Genomic DNA, 20,856 nt, shown 5'->3' with positions numbered 1-20,856 from the left:
ATAGTTGCCATAGAGGCTGAGTGGTATGCAAAGGTGAAATTACCTGACACTTGGTCCTTTGTGGCAAAGATTTACCAACTCAATGTGATATTTTGAGACTTTTTTTCTCCCCCACCCCAACTGTGTGTATGTGTGTGTGTCTGTCTCTATTTCCCTCCCTCCCTCCCTCCTGCCCTCCCTCCCTTTCTTTCTTCAAATCTACCTTTCTTACCCTTCCTACCCTTTTCTCTTCATAGGCTTAATTCATTGTAAAGTCTTTAATTTCATTAGATCTGAGTATATATGCAAGCCTCCCCAGACCCAAAGACTGTGGGTCTGCTCTTCCCCTTGAAGTGGAAGGCAGAGTTCTCCCTGTTATATACTGTAATACTTAGGTAGCCTGCCAATTCATGCCTTCTTTCACTTACAGCCTTTTGAGATGTGAGAGCTAGGACTCTGTAGTTTTTCATACTTTAACACAAGGCCAGATATGTTGTTGTATTTAAAAAAGGTTGTTTTTTTTTTTCTTTTTGGTTTTTCAAGACAGGGTTTCTCTGTATTGCGTTGGAGCCTGTCCTAGTACTTGCTCTGTAGACTAGGCTGGCTTCGAACTCACAGAGATCCGCCTGCCTCTGCCTCCCAAGTGCTGGGATTAAAGGCGTGTGCCACCAATGCCCGCTAAAAAGGTTTTGTTGATTAAATCTTTTTTCACTTTCTCAGTATTGAAGAAAAAGTTGTTGTTCTTTTAGGCATACATTTTAAATTGCTTTTACCCACTGGTAAATCGTCTATGTGTCTTTAGATTATGTGAGCAATGCTTCGTATTAGTAGAAATGAAGAGAAGCTGTGTATTATAAATGTGTATGGGCCCTGATTTACTAATTAATCACCTTTTATTTCTTTAAATGGCTGGAGTGATACAGTATTTTTATACCTTTCCTTTCTGGGGTCATGCTACTTTACCTGTTAGTGAGTTGCTGCTTAGGAAATTGTAACTTAATAGATGCTGGCAGAGTGACCTTGAAATGTTCAAGGAGCAAATCTTTTAGATATTTTTCAAATGTGACTTTTAGTAAAAGGTCTGGTTGTATGAAATGATTGCAAAAGTTAATTTTTAAAAAAAGAGTTGCAAACGGGCATAAGAATAGATTGGTTGATGGGTTTTATTTTATTTGATATATTAGTATTTTTTCCTTCCTGACCACCTGAGTTTTAGAACTTTCTGTTATAAAGGTTAAGATGCACTCTCACTTTGAAGAAATGGTGTTGATGTTGATAGCAGATATTTTCTTTTCCTCTAATGCAGTTAATATGTGCTTTTTTTTTGTTTTTCTGTTTTGAATCATGTTATCTTTAATAGTGCCAATTTAAAATTTATAGCTATAAGGTACATGGAGTTGAGCCAGGACCTGAGTTATTTGAAATTTGACACATGGTCTGGTTTAATATATTATGTCTAGAAAGGAAGTATAGATGAAGAATTTTTCTATCAGAAAAGAAACATAACTAGAAACTTGGAGTTGTGTACTTGACAATTAAACTTCACTCATTCCTCTTATGTTCTTCTGATAAATTGGTAAATGGTTAATTTTGAGAGGAAACTCAAACTGATCATATGTTTAGAAGAGGACATAGGGCCGGGCAGTGGTGGCGCACGCCTTTAATCCCAGCACTCGGGAGGCAGGGCCAGGCGGATCTCTGTGAGTCCAAGGACAGGCTGGACTGACAGCCTCCAAAACAATACAGAGAAACCCTGTCTCGTAAAAACCAAAAAAAAAAAAAAAAAAAAAAAAAAGGACATAGGATTTTATCAAAGGAAGGAGTATTTTTACAAAGGAAGGAGTATATGTTACTGACACTTTGAGGGTATCGAATTTATGTGTATGGGACATAATAAATGTTCGTGGCCTTTGGCACATGATTTCACAGGGCTAAAGTTGAGGGTCATGGGCATTGCTCTCCTTGTACAGTTTTCTAGCTTTTGCTGTGTGTATGTGATCTTCTGAAAAAACAAAGCCCTTTTTCTCAAGTATGTTGTATATTACTTTATTGCAGTTAAATGTTTTTGAAGAAATTATTTTCAGTAGAATCATCCAGAACAAGGATTGTGTGCTCACACAGGATCATCTGCAGAAGAGTGAAGAAGTTCCACCAGAATTTGACAAGCAGGCAGTAGACTATAATAGTAGGGAAACCTGGCAGTTAGAACATTCCACAGTGATGGATCTGTTTTAATCCTACCAAGTACTAGATATGCAGCTCATGTGATGAGGAGTGCAGTGTTTCACTATTTAAATATTGTAATGTAATATTCCTATAGCCTTGCAGTAACTATAGAATAACAGAATTTAATTTTGTTCTAACTAATCTTTGGGTTCTCTTTTCCTTTCAGGGAAGTACATGCAGATGATGAACATTCTTAAACCAATCGCCTTTGATGTTATCCATTTTATGTCCCAGTTATTTGATTATTACTTGTATGCAATATATACCTTTTTTGGCCGGAATGATTCAGTAAGTCAATTTTTGGAGGAAAAAAAAATCTCTTTTCAAATGTATTCATTTCCTCAAATGTGAAGTGTTTTATTCTGTATATATATTTAGGAATTTATATGTATGTGTGGGTGCATGTATATACATACATACATATATGTCTAAGTTTTATATTCTATATAAGTGGGTAACACTATTGGGAATTATCCCAATATTGAATTGTTGTCAGATATCTGTCTGATTATATGGTTTATACATTAATTTTAAGCTTTAATATGATAAACATTGCATTTTATTCAGATCTTTGGCAGAAAAAGAAACAGCCTTTTCTACCTTGATATATTTTGGCAATGAAAAATGTGCTGAACCTGGATTTGTGTATAATTGCATAGTAATTGAGACAACTTTTTAAATATTGGCTCACAACCTTAGCATAGATATTTATTAAGTAATTAATTTTGTTAACTGGTACATTTGGCTTCCTCAGAATTATGTCTCCTATACTTACTTTTCATGTTTCAAACTTTTACTGAGTTTATCAACTCCTTCCTTCCTTCCTCCCTCCACCCACCCCCGTGTGTGTGTGTGTGTGTGTGTGTGTGTGTGTGTGTTTCATGACAGGGTTTCTCTATGCATCAGCCCTAGCTGTTCTGGAACTATCTCTGTAGACCAGGCTGGCCTTGTACTCACAGAGATCCACCTACTTCTGCCTCCCAAGTACTGGGGTTAAAAGCATGGTTTACCACCGCCTGTTTAGTTTATCTCTTTCTACTCCAAAGTGACTTTCTCATTCTGGAAAGTCTTGTACAATCTGCCTGCATGTGTGCAAGTTTTCTATGTGGAGTGAAACCATGATTCATAGCAATAAATTTCTTATTGATATGCTTCCTTTTTGAAAATGTATACTTTCATCATTTCTGTTAATATGTATCTTTGCTATGATCACAAGTATACCAAAGACAGATCCTTTAGTAGAGGTTTTGATGACCCATGTTTCAATGCCAATACAATCAGAGACAAAGTGTCAACGAACAATTGTCCCTGAATTTGTTGCTTCCAAGTGTACCAAGCATCAGTCAGAATTTAGAAACTGGTGATTGGAGAGATGACTCAGCAGTTAAGAGTGTTTTACAGAAGTGTTCAGACTAAAGGATAATGATGCCAGATGAACGAACACTCGATCTTCATCTCTGGAGAACTACGCATATCCTAATAGACGATTATAATCTAATAATAACAGTGTCTATAATCTAATGACAGTGTAATTGGGTTGGAAATTACTAACGATAGCTAGGAAAATCCCATGTATTTGGAAATTAAATGACATACATCAAAATAAATGGTTCAAAGAAATCACAAGGGAATTAGAAAATACTTTGGACTGAATGATGATAATGAAAGCATAACATACCGAAAGTTGTGGTGCATCTCAACTAGGGCTTTGAGGGAAGTGTCTAGACTTGAATAAAAGCAGCAGAAAAGAAAGTAGAAAAATGCAAATTAAACCCAAAAAGTGCTGGGTCCTCTGGCAGGTAGGGCTGTGGAAGGGCCAGTCCAGATGGTCCTTCCTTGGTGAGTGTAGAAGACCCAGACCCCTCCCTCCTAGTTACCTGAGAGAACCACACTGAGTTGGGAGACTTCTGGAAGCAGGACCTCCCTTTATTGCATCAGGCAGGTATTATATAGGGTTGAGGAAGTGGGTGGGGCCCTCACGATGGGGTGAGGTGTAAGGGCCAATAATATTTCACCATGTTAGCAGTAGCTGGATAGAAGTAGTTTTGCTGAGTCACTCCTATGCAGAAGTGATAGGCCAAAGACAGGTCACCAAACTCTAGCCAGGCTCGGGAAGTTCCACTAGGCCTTGTGTCCTGGCCTTTGTAGGCCCAACAGAAAAGAATAGTAAAGAGAAACTGAAGAAATTGAAAGCAAGCAAGAGGACAGAAGTCTTTGAAACCAAAAGCTTATTCTTATAAAAAGTGGAACTTGCTAAGATGCTAACCATACTGGTGGGGGATGGGAGCAGTGGGGAAAAACGCACAGTTCATAGTATGGAACAACTAGAATTCGTACTCCTCCCTTAGAGGAAACAAAAAGAAGACATAGCGAGTTTAGAATTTGTCATGGAGCAATTTATAGAATTATAATTATATTTATTATGTGACCCAAAAGTTTCACTTTCAGATATTTACCCAAGAAAATGAAAATAAATATAATGGTCAGACAAAGACCAGAATGCTAACGGTAACATTATGCAAAAACCGAAACTGGTAATTAGATGTTTTGTCAAAAATTGTGTTTTGTTTACACTGTCGGATAGAATTAAGTAATGAAAATACCATCAGTCTCACACCACAGATGGGTCCCTCGGGTGGGAGCAATACTTTGGTTTTGCTTCTATATAAACACAACAGAGAATGTATACTGAAGTGAACCATCTTCAAGAATTGAAAATCTTAACTTTCGTTATTAAAAATATTATCTTGTAGTAAAGATAGTTTACAAGCTCCTTATATGTTACTGTGAGCTTCAAGGTTTTGGAGAGTTTGTTGTTTCCTTTTGGCCTAAGATTTGTTTTTTTTTTGTTTTGTTTTGTTTTGTTTTGTTTTTTGTTTTTTGCTTTTTTTTGTTGTTTTGTTTTTTGATGTGTTGGCATTTAAAAATTTTAAATTCTGGAGACCTGCAGAAGCTAAGTGTCTGAGCTAATAAGCCCATTACTACTTCAGGTCTTCTGCAACAGCACCCGCAGAGCTGTGTAACATGGTTTTCTTTATTTTCAGTTGGAATCCACAGGACTTGGCCTTAGTAGTAGCAGACTAAGAACAACACTAAACAGAATACAAGAAAGCCTTATTGACCTGGTAAGTAATGACTTGGAATTAATTTGTTGGGGTTTGTGAAACAGACAGTCACAGACCAACTGTATGTAAGCGTGTATCTGTGCCCTGTGGAGCATCTGAGTCCTCAGTGTTATGCCGAGCTCACACAGGAAAGAGGAACCTGTTGCTAATAGTCTGACAGATCTCTGGTTGTGTAGATACCAAAGATCAACGTTCAGGGAGTGTCTGACGTCACTTTTTAATCATCATGAAATTCAAGAGCCAAGCTTGGGTATGGTTTGCTTAGGGTCTTGGTATGTCCAATGGTAAACTGCATGGCTTATGATTATATAGCAATGTAAAGGTGATCCTTAATGATTGTTAAGCTAGCATAAGCATTAAAAGCTAGAAAGGAACTTTTTTCTATTTTCTTCCGATTGGTCACTGGTGAGAAATCACCTGCCAAGACATCTGTCCACCTCTGTGTTGGCCCAGTCGGCTCTTGATTTTCCTTTATTTCTTTAACTTTATTCCTTTATTCACTTTCCTCTTTTGTTCATAATAATTACATTACGTGCACACTTACGTTGTTGAAATTTTTATAAAGTAATGGTAATATATCTTTTTAGAAATAATAACTGAGTGTGGTGTGGTGATGGCTTCCTCTGATCTCAGGGTCCTTGGGAAGGCTGAGCGAGGACTATTGAGAGTTCAAGGCCAACATGGGCTACACAGTGAGACTCTGTCTTAGAACGTATGTAGGTATATAAATAATGAAATAGTAAAGCAAAATGGAAAAAGAAAGAAAAAATGAAATGTTGTATGCCAAGCATTGTTATTATATTATAAGTTTTTCAATGTACAAAAGCAGAACTCCTACCTCTTGTTCTTAAATTGTATATTTTGTTATTATGGAGAGGCATTTAGACAAATATATTCTATAATGTATATAATACCATGTGGGGCCCTGATGAGTGCTGTGATAAAATGGAATGGATAGTGCTAAGATGGTGGCCTTTGAGCAGCAATGGAGTGTCTGAGCATTGCTGTCCCCGGTGACCACTGCTTCAGGAGAAGAATAAGTAGTGTCTACCTTTTGGGGATAATTTGGTCCCACACATCTATATCCTGAAGTATTTGCAGGTCATTGATTCCAGGAGCCCATGTATACCACCTGTGTTCATATCCCTTGTGTAAAAACAGCATATTTGTATATAACTTACACATAACTGTATATGTATATCATTTCTACATTACATATGTGCCGAGCACAATATAAATATTTTATAATGGTAGTATGTTGTGTCCTTTAGAAGTAATGACATTCAATACAGATGTATGCCCTACCCCTCAAATATTTTTGAACTGTAGTTGACTGAATACATAGACGCAGAGCCGTGGATATGGAGTGCTGACAGCATAGCTGTAATATTGCGTTTACCTTAACTTCTCTTGGACGTGTGAATAGGTGATCCTAAGGTCTTTGTATCCTGTTTTCACTTGACCTCTTTAGGTTTTGCTTTTCATTAATCTTTAATCTTCATTTTCAGAAATGGTTCCTTTTTTGACCCAGCGTTTGTTTCCTTTCTTCCTTCCTTCTTACATGCTTGCCTTGGTTTCTTAAAATTCATTAGCTTTTGCCTACTGTGATAGTTTTCCATATTTCATTGTGCATTCTCTTTATATTGGATATAGATCTTAGTACTCAATTAAAGTTTTTCTTGTTTCTGCCTCAAGACTGGTGGTGGGTTGAACTTCGTCATTAATATCATTTGGCATTTCTCTATCACTTCAGCTTGTTCCTAGACTATGATTGTCATATTGTAGTTTTGGTTTTAACCCTTAAGGCATGGCTTTATGCTTCAGGTTTTGCCGTAAGTTATATAATGGGATCACACAACAGCGGTCCCAGTCTTCCTGGCACTTTAATGCCCATGACATTTGCCTAGCTCTTGTGGTAATAACTGGATGAATTTGTGTCCCCAAGTGGTAAAATTGTCACATTTGCAGCCTTATGTTCAAAAGCGGCATGCCTTCCTTTCTATTTTTTGGTCACATTTCCTTCTAAATGTGTTTAGAAAATTGCACAGTGGCTGCACCTCAATTTGCTGCTATTTCAGCCAGCAGTTGCAACTCTGCAGTTACTGGCCTGCTTATCTGGCAGTGACCTGGCCTCTCAGGCCATCCCCTGGCAGAAATTCTGTTCCCACAGGCACCGACTCTTTTGCTGCCACTCAAGGTAGCTTTAACTAAATCTCTATCTTCCTATTTATAAGTAAGACTTGAGATTCAAAGGCTGTGGTGAAAACCTGCCATCTCAGAGAGGCTGAGTAGCAACTAGTTAACCCTCTCTCTCTGCTGGTGTCTCCTGAAAGGGCTATTCGTATGCTCTTCAAAAACAAACAAGTCTTGCCACTGAAAACCCCTCCCTACTACTTCCAGTGTGTCTCTATATCTTTGAGATGCCCTCTGATGTTCTGTGATTACTTTCTGTTAGCTCAAGGTTCACAGTGTGACTGAATATGTCCCAACAAACATGTCCCAATTTTAAGTACTATCCTTACCATCTCTTAAATCAGAATATTGGCTGTGAGTATGAAAACCATTCAGCCATCACTCATTCTTCAGTTTGTAAGGATTGTTTGTGAATGCTCCGTCTAGTTTCTGCTTTGGGAGAACACTCCCTAGAATACAATCAAAATTTTCAAGACAGTTTGTATTTGTTTATGGGTGTTTTTTTTCCGCCCTGTTAGTGTCTATATATATATTCTTGCACTGATAAGCCTTGATGTATTGTTTTAGAAAATATTATTTGCTCTTTAGTATATATTGATCTAAGATTATTTTTAAGTTAGCATATAAACTTTAATTTATGTCCACTGGGACAGTAAACATGGAGTCACAAATTGTTTGGATAGGCAAATATTAAATAGGCTAATCATTGTTGAACTAAGTAGAAGTACTTTTTCTTACATTGCTCCTACATGTCAGTTAAAACCTTAGACTTTTTTAGTTTTCTTTTTTCTATACATATCTTCTGATTTTCACTTTTAAGTTATAAATGGAGCCATATTCATCCTTAAAAATATTACCTGAAGTAATTTATCATAGAAATTCAGTTAAAATTTTGGCAAGTGCATTTTCCACATGGAGGGAATGTCCGTAAGCTCTAGAGGAGGGAAAGCACATGAGGAAGAGGCTACTGCTGACCCTCTGCAGAAATAAGTCTTACTCTTCTGTTTCGTGATCATCTTAACCACTGTTCTATTGCTACTGCTGACCCTCTGCCAGAAATAAGTCTTACTCTTCTGTTTCGTGATCATCTTAGTCACTGTTCTATTGCTGTGAAGAGAAGCCATTGCCAAGGCAACTCCTATCAAAGAAGGCATTTAATCGGGGCTTGCTTACAGTTACAGAGGTTTAGTCCATTGGCATGGTAAGGAACACAGTGTCAGGGAGCTTGGCTGTAGGCAGGCATGGTGCTGGAGAAGTGGCTGAGAGCTGCGTCCTGTTCCACAAGTGGGGCGGAGGGGGGATGCAGAGAGGCAGGGAGAGAGGGGTACAGAGACAGGCAGACACTAGTGAGGGCTTGAAAACTGAATGCCCACCCTCAGTGACTCACTTCCTCCAACGAGGCCACACCTCCTAACCCTTGCAGTCCTAGCAAAGAGGTCTACTCCAGGCATTCACATTATGAGCCTGTGAGCGCCAGAGAGCCATTCTTACTTAAGCCACCACAGTGACGACCGCTAAACCGCTAACCTTTGCCCCACTTTCAGTGTTTATTGAGCCAGGGCCTGGCTGTGTAGCCCAGGCTAGCCTCAGACTGGTGATCTCCTGCTTCAGCCTCTTCAATCTTGAGGTTACAGGTGTGTACTCTGACACCCAGCTTGAACATTACTTTAAAAATTGAGAGCATTATTTTCAGTTTGCCCAGAAAATCTGTTCAGGTTCTTTTGTAGTGGTAGGGTAATGGCAGCAAAGGGCAAAGCCATGACCTCTGCCCTGAGTAGAGGTTAAAACTGCTCTTCTGTGCTCCTCTGCGCACAAGGCTGCTGTAAGCTGAAGCACAGCGCTTCTGCTCCAATGCACGGTACACACTCCATTCACTCCTGTCAGCCTGACATCTTTTCTGACTGGCTAGTGCAGTTACGTGCATTTCCTTATATGCAAACTCACTGTAAGCACATAATTGTCAGAAAACTTGGTGTTAACAGGGACAAAGAAATCGCTAATGTAGGAACCTTTTGGGCAGCCATTCCAGTGCTCTTTGAATGTACTTGTGGCAGCTTTGTAACTAAAGGGTGAGACCAACACGTTTGTGTTGAAGGGGCCAAGGAAGCAGTTAGGCAAGTGGTTAGCCCCTCCCCCACAGTGCTTTGCAATTGCTCATTTACACAGCATATGTTCTATTAACTTTTCTTTTGAATTTATTTTCTAGGAGCTTTTTTCAAAATGCAATAAATGCATGTTGTTGCCAAGTCATTGCTAGAAAAGGTACTATAAGCCAGACAAAAGTTATAATCGATTAAAATCAGTAGCATTATTGGGTATTATTTGTGAGCCAGGGAGTTCTTTTCAATGCAATTGTAATGTTACCCCCTTGATGCCCCCTCAAAAATAGTAAATGAAATTCTCTGTTTTGACTTTGAATGTAGTAATGACTTAAGTGACTGGTGTGAGTTCAGCAGCAGGTTTTCATGGTTGTTTCATAAAAGCTTGTTCACCCAGATGTAATTCTAGTCAACTGTTTGGAGGGTTAAGAACCCAGGATGGCCATCTTCTGGTCTCCAGCTACTCCAAGTTGCAGTCAAGCACTCCCTCGCTAAGGTCTCAAGGTGCTTTCGCCTCTAGATTGCTTATGATGTAAGATAGTTTTGTGATGTTCAGGAATGTGTGTAACTTGTACCCTACTTACTCCTTGCCTGGTACTTGAGTGCCGGCAAAGATGTTTAGTAACGAGGAGACTGCTCGTGAGCCTCGTGTCAGGTGAAAGTGAAGAGGATTTGAAGCTTAGCATTTTCCTGACCACAGATGAGCTGTACCAGCGGAGTTGTCTATGCAGAGCAGTACAGCATGTTCATTGACTTCTCTCCCTACATTCATACCGACCATCTGTGTTCTCCTAAGTGAACAGATGTGTGCAGTGTAGTTAGTTTTCTCTAAGTTGATAACTGCCTTCTAGCCCTGCCTTCTTGACATTATACCAAGATTACCTTGGTTAAGTTTTGATTGGGAAATCAAACCATACATCACAATCCTATCACTGGTTCTTAAGCATCAGTCCGTCACCTTCTAGATTTTGAGAGTTATTAAACAGCTGTTAGTTGATGATGATTACATCTGTGTTGGCTAGCTTTAGGCCATGTACATCTGGTGCCATGCAGTACTGGATAATCTGTGAAATCATTTTAATTTAGTATAAGAAGAATTCCAATAGTGGCAAAGCGTAAACTAAGAAGGAGGGACTGTCGCTAAGCGTATACCCAGTGCATGCGCATGCCCGTGAGTGTGCTCCCACGCTCCGCTGTCAGAGCCGTGCTCTGGTACCAGCAGACTTGCTGTCTCAGGTGCTGTGTGTGTTGTCTTTCTAGGAGGGTTCAGCTGATCCTACTGCCACACTCACAGCAGCAGAAGAAAGAAAGGAGAAGGTACCCAGCCCACACCTCAATCAACTAGTGATTTTGACATCTGGGGATACATTGTATGGGTTGGCAGAGAGAGTGGTAGCCACAGAATCCTTGTAAGTTGTTGAAAGCAGTTGCTTTGCCATAGCTATTTAAGGAAAATTATAAAAAGTAAGCCTTGTGTAATCATATTTATTGCTGTATAATACTACTACTCCTAAACTGTTTAAGCATTGTGAAATCTATGTTAGCATTGACTACTAATTGATTTTTTTAATTGCATGATTCTTTTTCTTTCTGTGTGTGTGTGTGTGTGTGTGTGTGTGTGTGTGTGTGTGTGTGTGTGTTTTCATGGGTATTGAAGTGTTCATGTTTGTGCAAGTGTATGTCTTCATGTATATAAGAGCCAGATAACTATCTTGGGTATCATTCCTCTGATGTTGTTCACCTGGCTTTTGAGACAGCGTGTCTAACTGGCCTAGAGATTGTCAAGTATGGTAGATCAGAAGAACGAGCCCCAGGGATCCACCTGCCTCTGCCTTACTAGACTGGGACTACAGTTCACCAAAACCCCAGCTTTTCATGGTTGGCTTTAATTATGTGAATGAAAGTAAGGGAATATGTTACGTTTTGATAGTTAACAAGGTGATCCTTGTTAAGTCAACCTTTAAAAAGTGAATGGTATATTTCTGTTTTCCTGTTGGCCAAAGAACCCATGGTAACTGTAGTCCACATAACCTGTTTACGCGGTGCAGCCCAACCTAAGGTAAGTATTCTCTCACCTGTAGCAGAAATCCAAGAGCAGTATTCGGTGGTAGTGTTGTCTATAGGAGACAGTTGAGGTGCACTTAGCACCTGCCACTCCTGCAGCAGAACACATGCACTGCCTTACTGAGCCTGTGTGCTGTGTGTTAGGAAAGGTTGCTTACTTAAGACTAATATCCCTTTTGAATCTCTGAGTTCGAGTGTTTTGTATATACTTATTAAATGGAATCTTTAAAAGAAATCCTCTAAAAGACAAGCCACAGACTGGAGAGTGGGCTGTTGCAGAGGTCCAGGTTCAAGTCCTACCGTGGACATGGTGACTCTCAATCATCTATAACCCCAGTCCCAGGGGATCCGATGCCCTGTTCTAACCTTGATGGGCACCAGGCATGCACATAGTAGACATGCATATATGTAAGCAAAACTCTCACACATAAAATAAGTACATATATTGAAGATAGCCTTATATTTTTAGGGTTTTTGTTTGTGCTTTCTTTTTTATGTTATAGGAGCTCCTATCTTCCATGTGACGGGGTATAACTCCCGGACATGCAGCCTGATTATATCCCTTGAAGTAACTCTTCCACTAGCTGATAAATGAGCATCCGCGGCCGGGTGGCGTTAAAGAAACTTGTCCAGTTCACAGAACAAAGTCACTAAGATGAAATCAGTTTTCAGTTGGTTTTTTGATCTTAACAGATTCATTGCACAGCAACAATGACAGGTCCTAATTTGTTTATGACATGGTTATTTATTCTCTTTAGGGTGTTCCTGGCTGAACAGTTTGAGTTCCTTCAGCCACATTTGGATGCTGTGATGCCTGCAGCCAAAAAGCCCTTTCTGCAGCAGTTTTACTCCCAGGTCAGAGGTGGTATGGTCTGTCATTTCACCTGTGAGCAAGGCAGAGCTGCCACCGTCATTTAAGCTGATAGGTTATCACTAGAGATCGGGTTCCAGGGGAGCAGGATAAAATATCCTTTTATTCATTTATGGCTTGCTATGTTAAATTAACATCTTAGTGAGCATTATAAGAAAGAGCAACAGATAGATAGATAGATAGATAGATAGATAGATAGATAGATAGATAGATAGATAGGTAGGTAGGTAGGTAGGTAGGTAGATGAATGTTAGATGATAGATGGTGGATAGATGGATGGATAGATTGATAGATGTTGGATGGATAGATAGATAGATGAATGATAGGTGGATAGATTGGATGGACGGATGGACAGACGGATGGACGGAATAGATGATAGATGATGGATAGATGCATGATAGATGGATGGATGGATAGATAGATAGATGATAGATGGATAGATAGATAGATGCATGGATGGATAGATAGATGCATGGATGGATGGATAGATAGATAGATGAATGATAGGTGGATAGATTGGATGGACGGATGGACAGACGGATGGACGGAATAGATGATAGATGATGGATAGATGCATGATAGATGGATGGATGGATAGATAGATAGATGATAGATGGATAGATAGATAGATGCATGGATGGATAGATAGATGCATGGATGGATGGATAGATAGATAGATGGATGGATAGATAGATGATAGATGGATAGATGCATGGATAGATAGATAGATAGATAGACAGACAGACAGACAGATAGATAGCACCAACTAGAGCTGTATTTAGGACACTGTTAAGAGTGCTTTGAAGATGAGTGGCTGGTGGTAAACTTAACCCAGACTGGAGGAGGGTGAGCTTAGTTGGGAGGTCATCTAGCAGGGCTGTCTAGAGGAAGTGTGTCATGTGTAAACTGCACCCAGCTGGGTAGGGAGCGAGTAGGAGAGGCAGTGATAAGAGAGTGTGATGCATGTAGTCTTTAGTCTGAGGAAAACTGAAGTTGTCAGAGCAGGGAGGAGGAGGGCACTGGAGTGACAAGCAGAAGCCTTTTTACCTAAAGTGCTCAGCCTGGAATTAGACTTTTTTCCAAAGGTACCAGGAAGATCTTAGGATGTTTGAAAAGAGGTGAACAGCTTGCCTACTTGTGCTCTTTGGAAGGACTCTTTGGAAGCATGTGAAGCATGTGAAGTGCTATCACCAGGGGTGGGCTTGGGGCAGTTAAAGACTGTGAATGAGAGTGGAATCCCAAAATAAGGTACCGGAGGAGAGATGGGGGAGTGGAAACAAGGTCTTTGTCTCATGCTAAGATATTTTCGTAATTGAAATCTCCAAACGTTAACTTATATTTTTGTATGTAGTACATACTAGAAAAGGACAAAATACTATTTTAGGTATAACACTTACAGAAGTAATTGTGTTTGTTTCCATGGAACAATTCAGACGGTCTCAACTGCCAGTGAACTACGCAAACCCATTTACTGGATTGTGGCTGGTAAAGCTATTGATTATGAACAGATGCTTCTCCTGATGACTAATGTGAAATGGGATGTCAAAGAGATCATGTCGCAACACAACATATATGTAGATGCATTGCTGAAGGCAAGTGCTCTCTCAGGGAGCTGTCTTTGCTAATGATCACTTTATTAAGACATGTGTGAGCTCTAAAATAGGAGAGTCTAGTTAGTTGCTACTCATTTCTGGGATGGAAGCATGGGATTTGCACTTTTGTGAGGTTTTTGTTTGTTTATTATTTTTTTTTATTTTGCTCCCTAGTTTCTAACATTGAATCAGTTTGAATATTTCCTGTCATGGCTGCCTTCCTGATAGGACCCCAGTAGCCACAGCTCTAAATCCAAGAAGGTGTTTCTACTTAGAGTCATTTCTTCAGCTTTGCATCTTCTTTGTGACAGGAGCATGTTCCTAACTCCAGGTTGTGTTTTCTAGAAATCACATTACTTTTGCAAGGTCTTATGTGCTGTGCTGTGTGTGGATGATGCCTGATTTTATAAGTTCTCAAGAGACTTGCAGTTCACCTTTTGTCATTTGTGAATCAGTTGATACTTATGACCACCTGACCTGATGGACACCTGCCAGTACAGTTGTTAATTAAGGAACTTAGGTGACTTTGAGGAAATTCCCTGGCAGTGTAGAGCTAGGCACCCACAGATGGACGGGGTATTTAATATCCAATGATGTATAATGCTGTGGACAAAACAAAGCAGCCAAAGGTGGGAATGATAGGAAGTAGGTGGGAAAGGGATGTCACTTGATTGTTCTGGTTGCAGAAAGAGTCTAATAATGAATAATAATTCTGAAGAATATCATTCAGATTATTAACTGAATCCATCTTTTTTAGTGGCCCAAGGCCATCTTTAAATCCACAGGATAATTATCTGATACTTTCTGTTCTTTGTGTTACTTTCCTGACTTTAAATTGGGCAAAAGCAAAACCTGCTGTTGTTGCTTTCACGTAATCCTGAGTAAAATGTGGTGGTTTATTTAACAAGCCGTATTCGTGAACACTGAACTTAGCGATAAATAGTAAGTTTGAGTATTAAGCCTATAGCTTTCTAAAGTAGAATATTAATGAAAATTGCCAAACTGTGGCTTGAAATCCAAAGTAGTTTATTGTAGCAAATGCATGAATAAATACCATAGTCAATGCTACTGCTCTGTGAGGTCCATGAAATGAAACAGCTGAGGGAGAGCGATTGCTTATTTAGCTTTGATTTCAAAAAGTAAGCTTAGTGAATTGGAGACACATTTCTTTAAAAAAAATAATTAAAAGCAGTGAACTGTTAAAAAATAAATCAGCAAGAATAGCTGTGATCTGGGAATAGCCCAGAAGCACAGGGAGTGCAGCTGTCTCCACCCCCTCACCTAGCCGATCCAGGTGACTTCCCGAATCTCGTTAGGACCCAGCGTGCTAAACATCGTGTCACTTCTCTGTTCAGAAAAATCCCACCTTAATCCTCCTAAAATGTATGGGAAATATGTTGCCCAGGAAGAGTCAGTGGTCTTCCTTTTGTATGTGACAGTCGTTCACAGAGACCATCCACTGAGAGATGAACTATTTACTGCTGTTGTGAAGTCACTCATGTTTCCTAAATTAGTTCTTAATGCTTTGATTTTCAATATAGTCTTGTGAAAGTTAAGACAATAAAATGCTTAGTTTTGCTGTAGCTAATAAAAATGTTTAATGATGGTTTTCCTTCATACTAAAGTTTTGTGACTATGACATTAACTTTCAAGTCATTTTGTATGTAATAGTGTATTTAATATTAAAAATGATTAGGAAGGGACTGGAGAGATGTCACAGAGGTTAAGAGCACTGGCTGCTCTTCCAGAGGTCCTGAGTTCAATTCCCAGCAACCACATGGTGACTCACAACCACCTATAATGAGACATGGTGCTATTTTCTGGCATGTAGGCATAACACTGCATACATAATAAATAAACTTTTAAAAGATGATTAGAAAAGAAAACCGTTTGCCAGATTACTCTCGAAGGAGTGTAAGTAGACAAGCTATGAATAGTTAATCTTGAGTTTAAAGCTTATTAAAATAGACGTTAAAACTGTGTCTGTCCAAATTAAGTCATTTACAACTCCACAGTAAACAATCAGAAAATTTTGAGATGTAAAAATATGTAATCGTGATTAAAATTGTTCAGTCTATTGATGATGCTTATTTCTCTTTAGATAAATGTGATATGTTCTGTGCTATAACATACTCTGTTTTTCCTAAAATGTTTGTTTGTTTACTTATTCTGTATGTGTGTGTGAGAGAGAGAGAAAAGGAGAGATGAGCATGAGGTAAGAAGACAACTTTGTGAGTTGATCTGCAACAAAGGCAGTTATCTGCTGAGTCATTTTGCCAGCCCTGATTATATTTTTTTAAAACTTTTACACGAAGTCGAAATTGTCTAGGACATTAATCTCTCCCCTTTTTGCTTCATTTAGTTAAAATCTACATCTTTGAATCTTTTTTTAGATCATTTTTTGTGTGGGGGGGGGATACTGTGGCACTAAAATAATAGCCATGACTTTTGTCCCTCTTAGGAATTTGAGCAGTTTAACAAGCGGTTAAATGAAGTTACTAAGAGAGTTCGGATACCCTTGCCTGTATCAAATATACTTTGGGAACATTGTATTCGATTAGCCAACAGAACTATTGTGGAAGGGTAAGTTTCAAGAAAGCATTAATTGTTTCTTAATAGAATGTAGTATATGAATGTCATTACTAATGGATGGAAAGTGTAGATAGAGATAATGATGAGTGCCTGACATGCTTGGTACCAAGTTTGAGAGGGAGCCATAGATCACACTGTGCCTATCTCCTGTGGGTTATTTTGTTGATTTTGATACTGAACCAAGATAGCAGATGAATGAGGAATATAGAGCCATTGGATTATCTGGAAGCAAAACTAATAATTTTTATGAGTATTCGTAGCATTTATTGAGTATTTACTGAGCCAAAGATTTCACAGGTTTTGTTGACAAATCTTGACTTGCCTCTGTTTGTAATTGTCACTGGGAAATATTGGATTAGAAAGCCCAGACTTAGAGAGTGAGAAATTGGCCAGGTCCACAGTGTTCAGATGTAGAGAGGACACCTGAATTCCTGGTGCTCTGATGGCAAAGTCAGTCTCCAGATCTCCTGTGTCGTTGCTCATCCCTGTCTTCACCTCCCATAAACTCCCAATTTGTGCCCAATAGCGTTGACACTTACTTGACGCCAAATCTACTCTGTCTACATCATCTAACACAAAGAAGGAAACGAGTCCAGTGGGCAAACAACTGTTTCAGAGACCATCTGCACATGTCATACCATCTTTCATTGGATTTCTTTCCTTTTTCCTTGTTATGAAAAGAGTGCCTTAGAAAGTGGGAAAGTCATGGGGATGACTTGTTAAAAGCACAGTAATTTAGTGTTAATAGCCACAGTTTACAAGTATTAGAAATGTGTTTAAATAAAAATGATAAATATGTGTTGTTTCCACATAAACCACTTTACTTAAAAAATAAAACACAAAAATTCATTGATACTAAATAATATAAGCTGTGACTTTCTGGTCAATTTCTTTTAGAAAACAGGTCATTTCTTAGCATTGAGTACACCACTGACTTAGGAATAGTAAAATATTGTGCTGTGTGGTTAATTTATCTATTATTATTGGGCATACACATTAAAAGCTAGTATTTCAGTAGTGAAGTATGTCAGAATACATCCATGAATTATTTTATTATGGAAAATATGTAAAGTGTTGATGGGAAAATTATTTCATTTGTTCTTTTTTCGTTGAATTGCTACAATATTGAAATGTTTTCTAATTTGAGTATGACTTCGGAGTATTTGAGCATTGATTTAAAAATAATTCTTGGTAGCCAGAGTACCTGATTGAGTATATCTCTCTTTCAGACAACGGTGTTAACCAAATGCAGAGAACTGTAGTCCACAGAGCACAGGAGAGTCTTTGAGTAGCTTACTTTCTTCGTTTTGCAAGTGAGGAAAGTAAAGAACAGATGGGGATAAAGCAAAGACTAGACAGATAGGTAAAGGAATAGCATGCACACTGCCCTTTCCTGGAGCTCCAGGCTCCTGCACTGTCTTTGTCAGCATCATCACTTGTTATTTTATTGTTGTGTTTCTTAGATATGCCAATGTCAAGAAGTGCAGCAATGAAGGCCGTGCCTTGATGCAATTGGATTTTCAACAGTTTCTAATAAAACTTGAAAAACTAACTGATATTAGACCCATTCCTGATAAAGAGTTTGTGGAAACGTATATCAAAGCCTACTACCTAACTGAGAATGACATGGAGCGCTGGATCAAAGAGCACAGGGTGAGAGTGAGCGGGGGTCAATGTGTGCTCTCTTCCGTTGTGCTGCCCTTGCCTGGTACATTATGGAATTCAAATCATGAGAGTAAATGCAAAGAAACTGCCATATTCACACTAGCTAGCTATGCAATGTCTTACCTCATCATCTCCTTTGAGGCCTACAATTAGGACATGAGCTATGGTTTTCCCATGCTGCATCTCAGGAAGAGACTGAACATGGTTTGTATCAAAATAAGTCGAGTGTAATAACACTGAAATGATTCATAAGCTAGGTGACTTTTAAACAGTAAAATGGTAACATCCTCATCGGTGGCTTGTAGGGACAGTTTGAAAATATTAAAACATATGGCCACGCTCCTACCAAGCATTAGATTTTTGCCTGTAATATAGGTTTCATTGTTTTGCTTCAGTTATTTAGATTGCTGAATTTCTTCAGCTTAATCGAAAACACACACGCTTGCGCACACACACGCATGCGCACACACACACACATGCGCACACACACACATGCACACGCACACACACACACGTTCTCGTCGGGGAGCATTCCTGTGCAACCCTTGGATCATTTGTCTGGATAGACAGTATGTGGTGGGAGTTCTTTAGAAAAATGTGGAGAGTATTAAAGTTACCTGCAACCAAGCAGGAGTATTCTAAGTTCAAGACTAGTATTGGTTTCATAGTTTAGGGCCAGCTTGGGTTATATAAGATTCTGTCTCAAACAAAACAGAACAAAATAAAGCAACCAAACTAGACTTGACAAAAGAAGAAGAAGAGGAGAAGTGAAGGAAAGAAGAGAGGGAGGGAAGGAGGGAGGAAGGAAAATCACCAAATCTTAATACTTGTATTAACTCCAGTGTTCATTTAGGCACTAAACATGGGTAAAGCTGAGTAGTATTTTGTTTCATTTGATTCCTGTGCCACATGAAAACAAGGCAATGAGAAAGACCCTAGAAGACTTAGGAGATTTCTTTTCTTCATATGCATATGAGTATTTTGCCCTGATGCATGCAGATGTACTCCACACGTCCTTGGGATCTGCAGGGGTCAGAAGAGGCTGTTGGATTCCCTGGACCTGAGTTACTAATGGCTGTGAGCACAGGAATCATTGTTCTGTTGGCAATTTTAACTAAAGTGTAAAGTGTAGAGTGTATTTTAAAATTTGAAATGACAGTGTATTTTTGTAACTTAAAGACTACCACAGAAACAAGTATAAAATATGTGTGACCTTTAGAGTGATAGGCAGCACATTGCATCAGTCTGCAGTGTTAAAGTGGATTCTGTTGCTTGCTGCCTGCCTCCAGGGTGTTCGGCCCCAGCTCCCCGCCTGTGCCCCACAGTGGAGTTCGCCTTTTATGCTGCAGCTGTAATGTCCACTGCTTGCCCTGGCTTTCAGTGCTCAGAACCACCCACAGGCATCAGATATCTGCCTGCCCTTCTGTGGTATTGATCAGATGCATCGATTTTAGTACATTGCCTGTTAAACTTGGATTTCCTTTCTTTGGGCAGGAATATTCAACGAAGCAGCTGACCAACCTGGTGAATGTTTGCCTGGGATCTCATATCAATAAGAAAGCAAGACAAAAGCTCCTAGCAGCTATAGATGACATAGATAGACCTAAAAGATAATTGCCACAGCTCCTTCCTCGGGCACTGATCTTCTCTCAGCCTGTAAGACATGAAAGGCAGTTCTTCATGCACTCCTGTCTATTCTCTGCTGAGACAACTTCGAGCATGTCCTTTTGAACTGGAAACAGAAAATACTCAAGTGTGTGTGGTGTTCTCAAGTGACTTTTATATGCCCCAGTCTCTTCAGATTTTGCTCTCATTTGTTGTAACCTTTTCCTGAAATTATCTTATTGTCATAATTATTATTATGTGGCCGCAATTACACATCTTACAGAAGAATGTATTATAAATACATAGTCAGACGGAACAGTGACTAGTGTGTCTATGATTAGTTTTCAGAGAGTGTATTAATAAACATGAGAGGGTGAATGTACAGTATTCCTAATTATGAACATTGCATGAGAATTTAAAAAGAATGTGTAAGTAAAATAGATGAAAATCAGTATGTTCTCTGTTCTTAACAGTCAGAGCTTCCCCCAGGTTGATTGGGTTATAACAGTGATCATAAATGATGAAATGTAATAAATGTTACACTCAAATGATCTGCTGTGTGAACTGCATTTTGATATTTCTACCTGACAGGAAGACTTCAGGAAACAGTAATGTGTTTTTTAGTGTGCTCTCATTTATTTCTCTTATATCCTGAAACCCCTGGTGGGAGGCCATTGCATTGCATGTACTTTTCCAGTACGTGGGTAGCGTACTGAGAGACATAAATTTCCATATATATATATATATATATATATATATATATATATATATAGTGTGTGTGTGTGTGTGTGTGTGTGTGTGTGTGTGTGTAGAAACCACTGGTGAGTTTTATTTGTATCCAGCCT

At 39.0% G+C, this 20,856-nt stretch overlaps 1 protein-coding gene across 2 annotated transcripts in view; it reads left to right on the top strand.

Moving 5' to 3' along the window:
• The window catches only part of Vps50 (VPS50 subunit of EARP/GARPII complex), an 88,454-nt gene extending 67,892 nt beyond the window's left edge, over window positions 1-20,562 (top strand). For both annotated transcript variants that reach the window (XM_040728538.1, XM_005082895.3), the window contains 8 exons: window positions 2,372-2,493; window positions 5,250-5,330; window positions 10,883-11,031; window positions 12,445-12,541; window positions 13,991-14,149; window positions 16,611-16,732; window positions 18,205-18,394; window positions 19,901-20,562. In XM_040728538.1, the coding sequence (XP_040584472.1) occupies window positions 2,372-2,493; window positions 5,250-5,330; window positions 10,883-11,031; window positions 12,445-12,541; window positions 13,991-14,149; window positions 16,611-16,732; window positions 18,205-18,394; window positions 19,901-20,020 (1,040 nt within the window). In that variant the 3' untranslated portion in view covers window positions 20,021-20,562. The remainder of the gene's footprint in view (window positions 1-2,371; window positions 2,494-5,249; window positions 5,331-10,882; window positions 11,032-12,444; window positions 12,542-13,990; window positions 14,150-16,610; window positions 16,733-18,204; window positions 18,395-19,900) is intronic.
• Window positions 20,563-20,856: the final 294 nt, after the last annotated feature.

This window comes from Mesocricetus auratus, unplaced genomic scaffold (assembly GCF_017639785.1).
Source record: "Mesocricetus auratus isolate SY011 unplaced genomic scaffold, BCM_Maur_2.0 Super-Scaffold_100019, whole genome shotgun sequence".
In the NCBI taxonomy this organism is placed as follows: domain Eukaryota; kingdom Metazoa; phylum Chordata; class Mammalia; order Rodentia; family Cricetidae; genus Mesocricetus; species Mesocricetus auratus.
The sequence above is the reverse complement of the archived record's forward strand: the minus strand, read 5'-3'. Positions and strand labels throughout refer to the sequence as shown.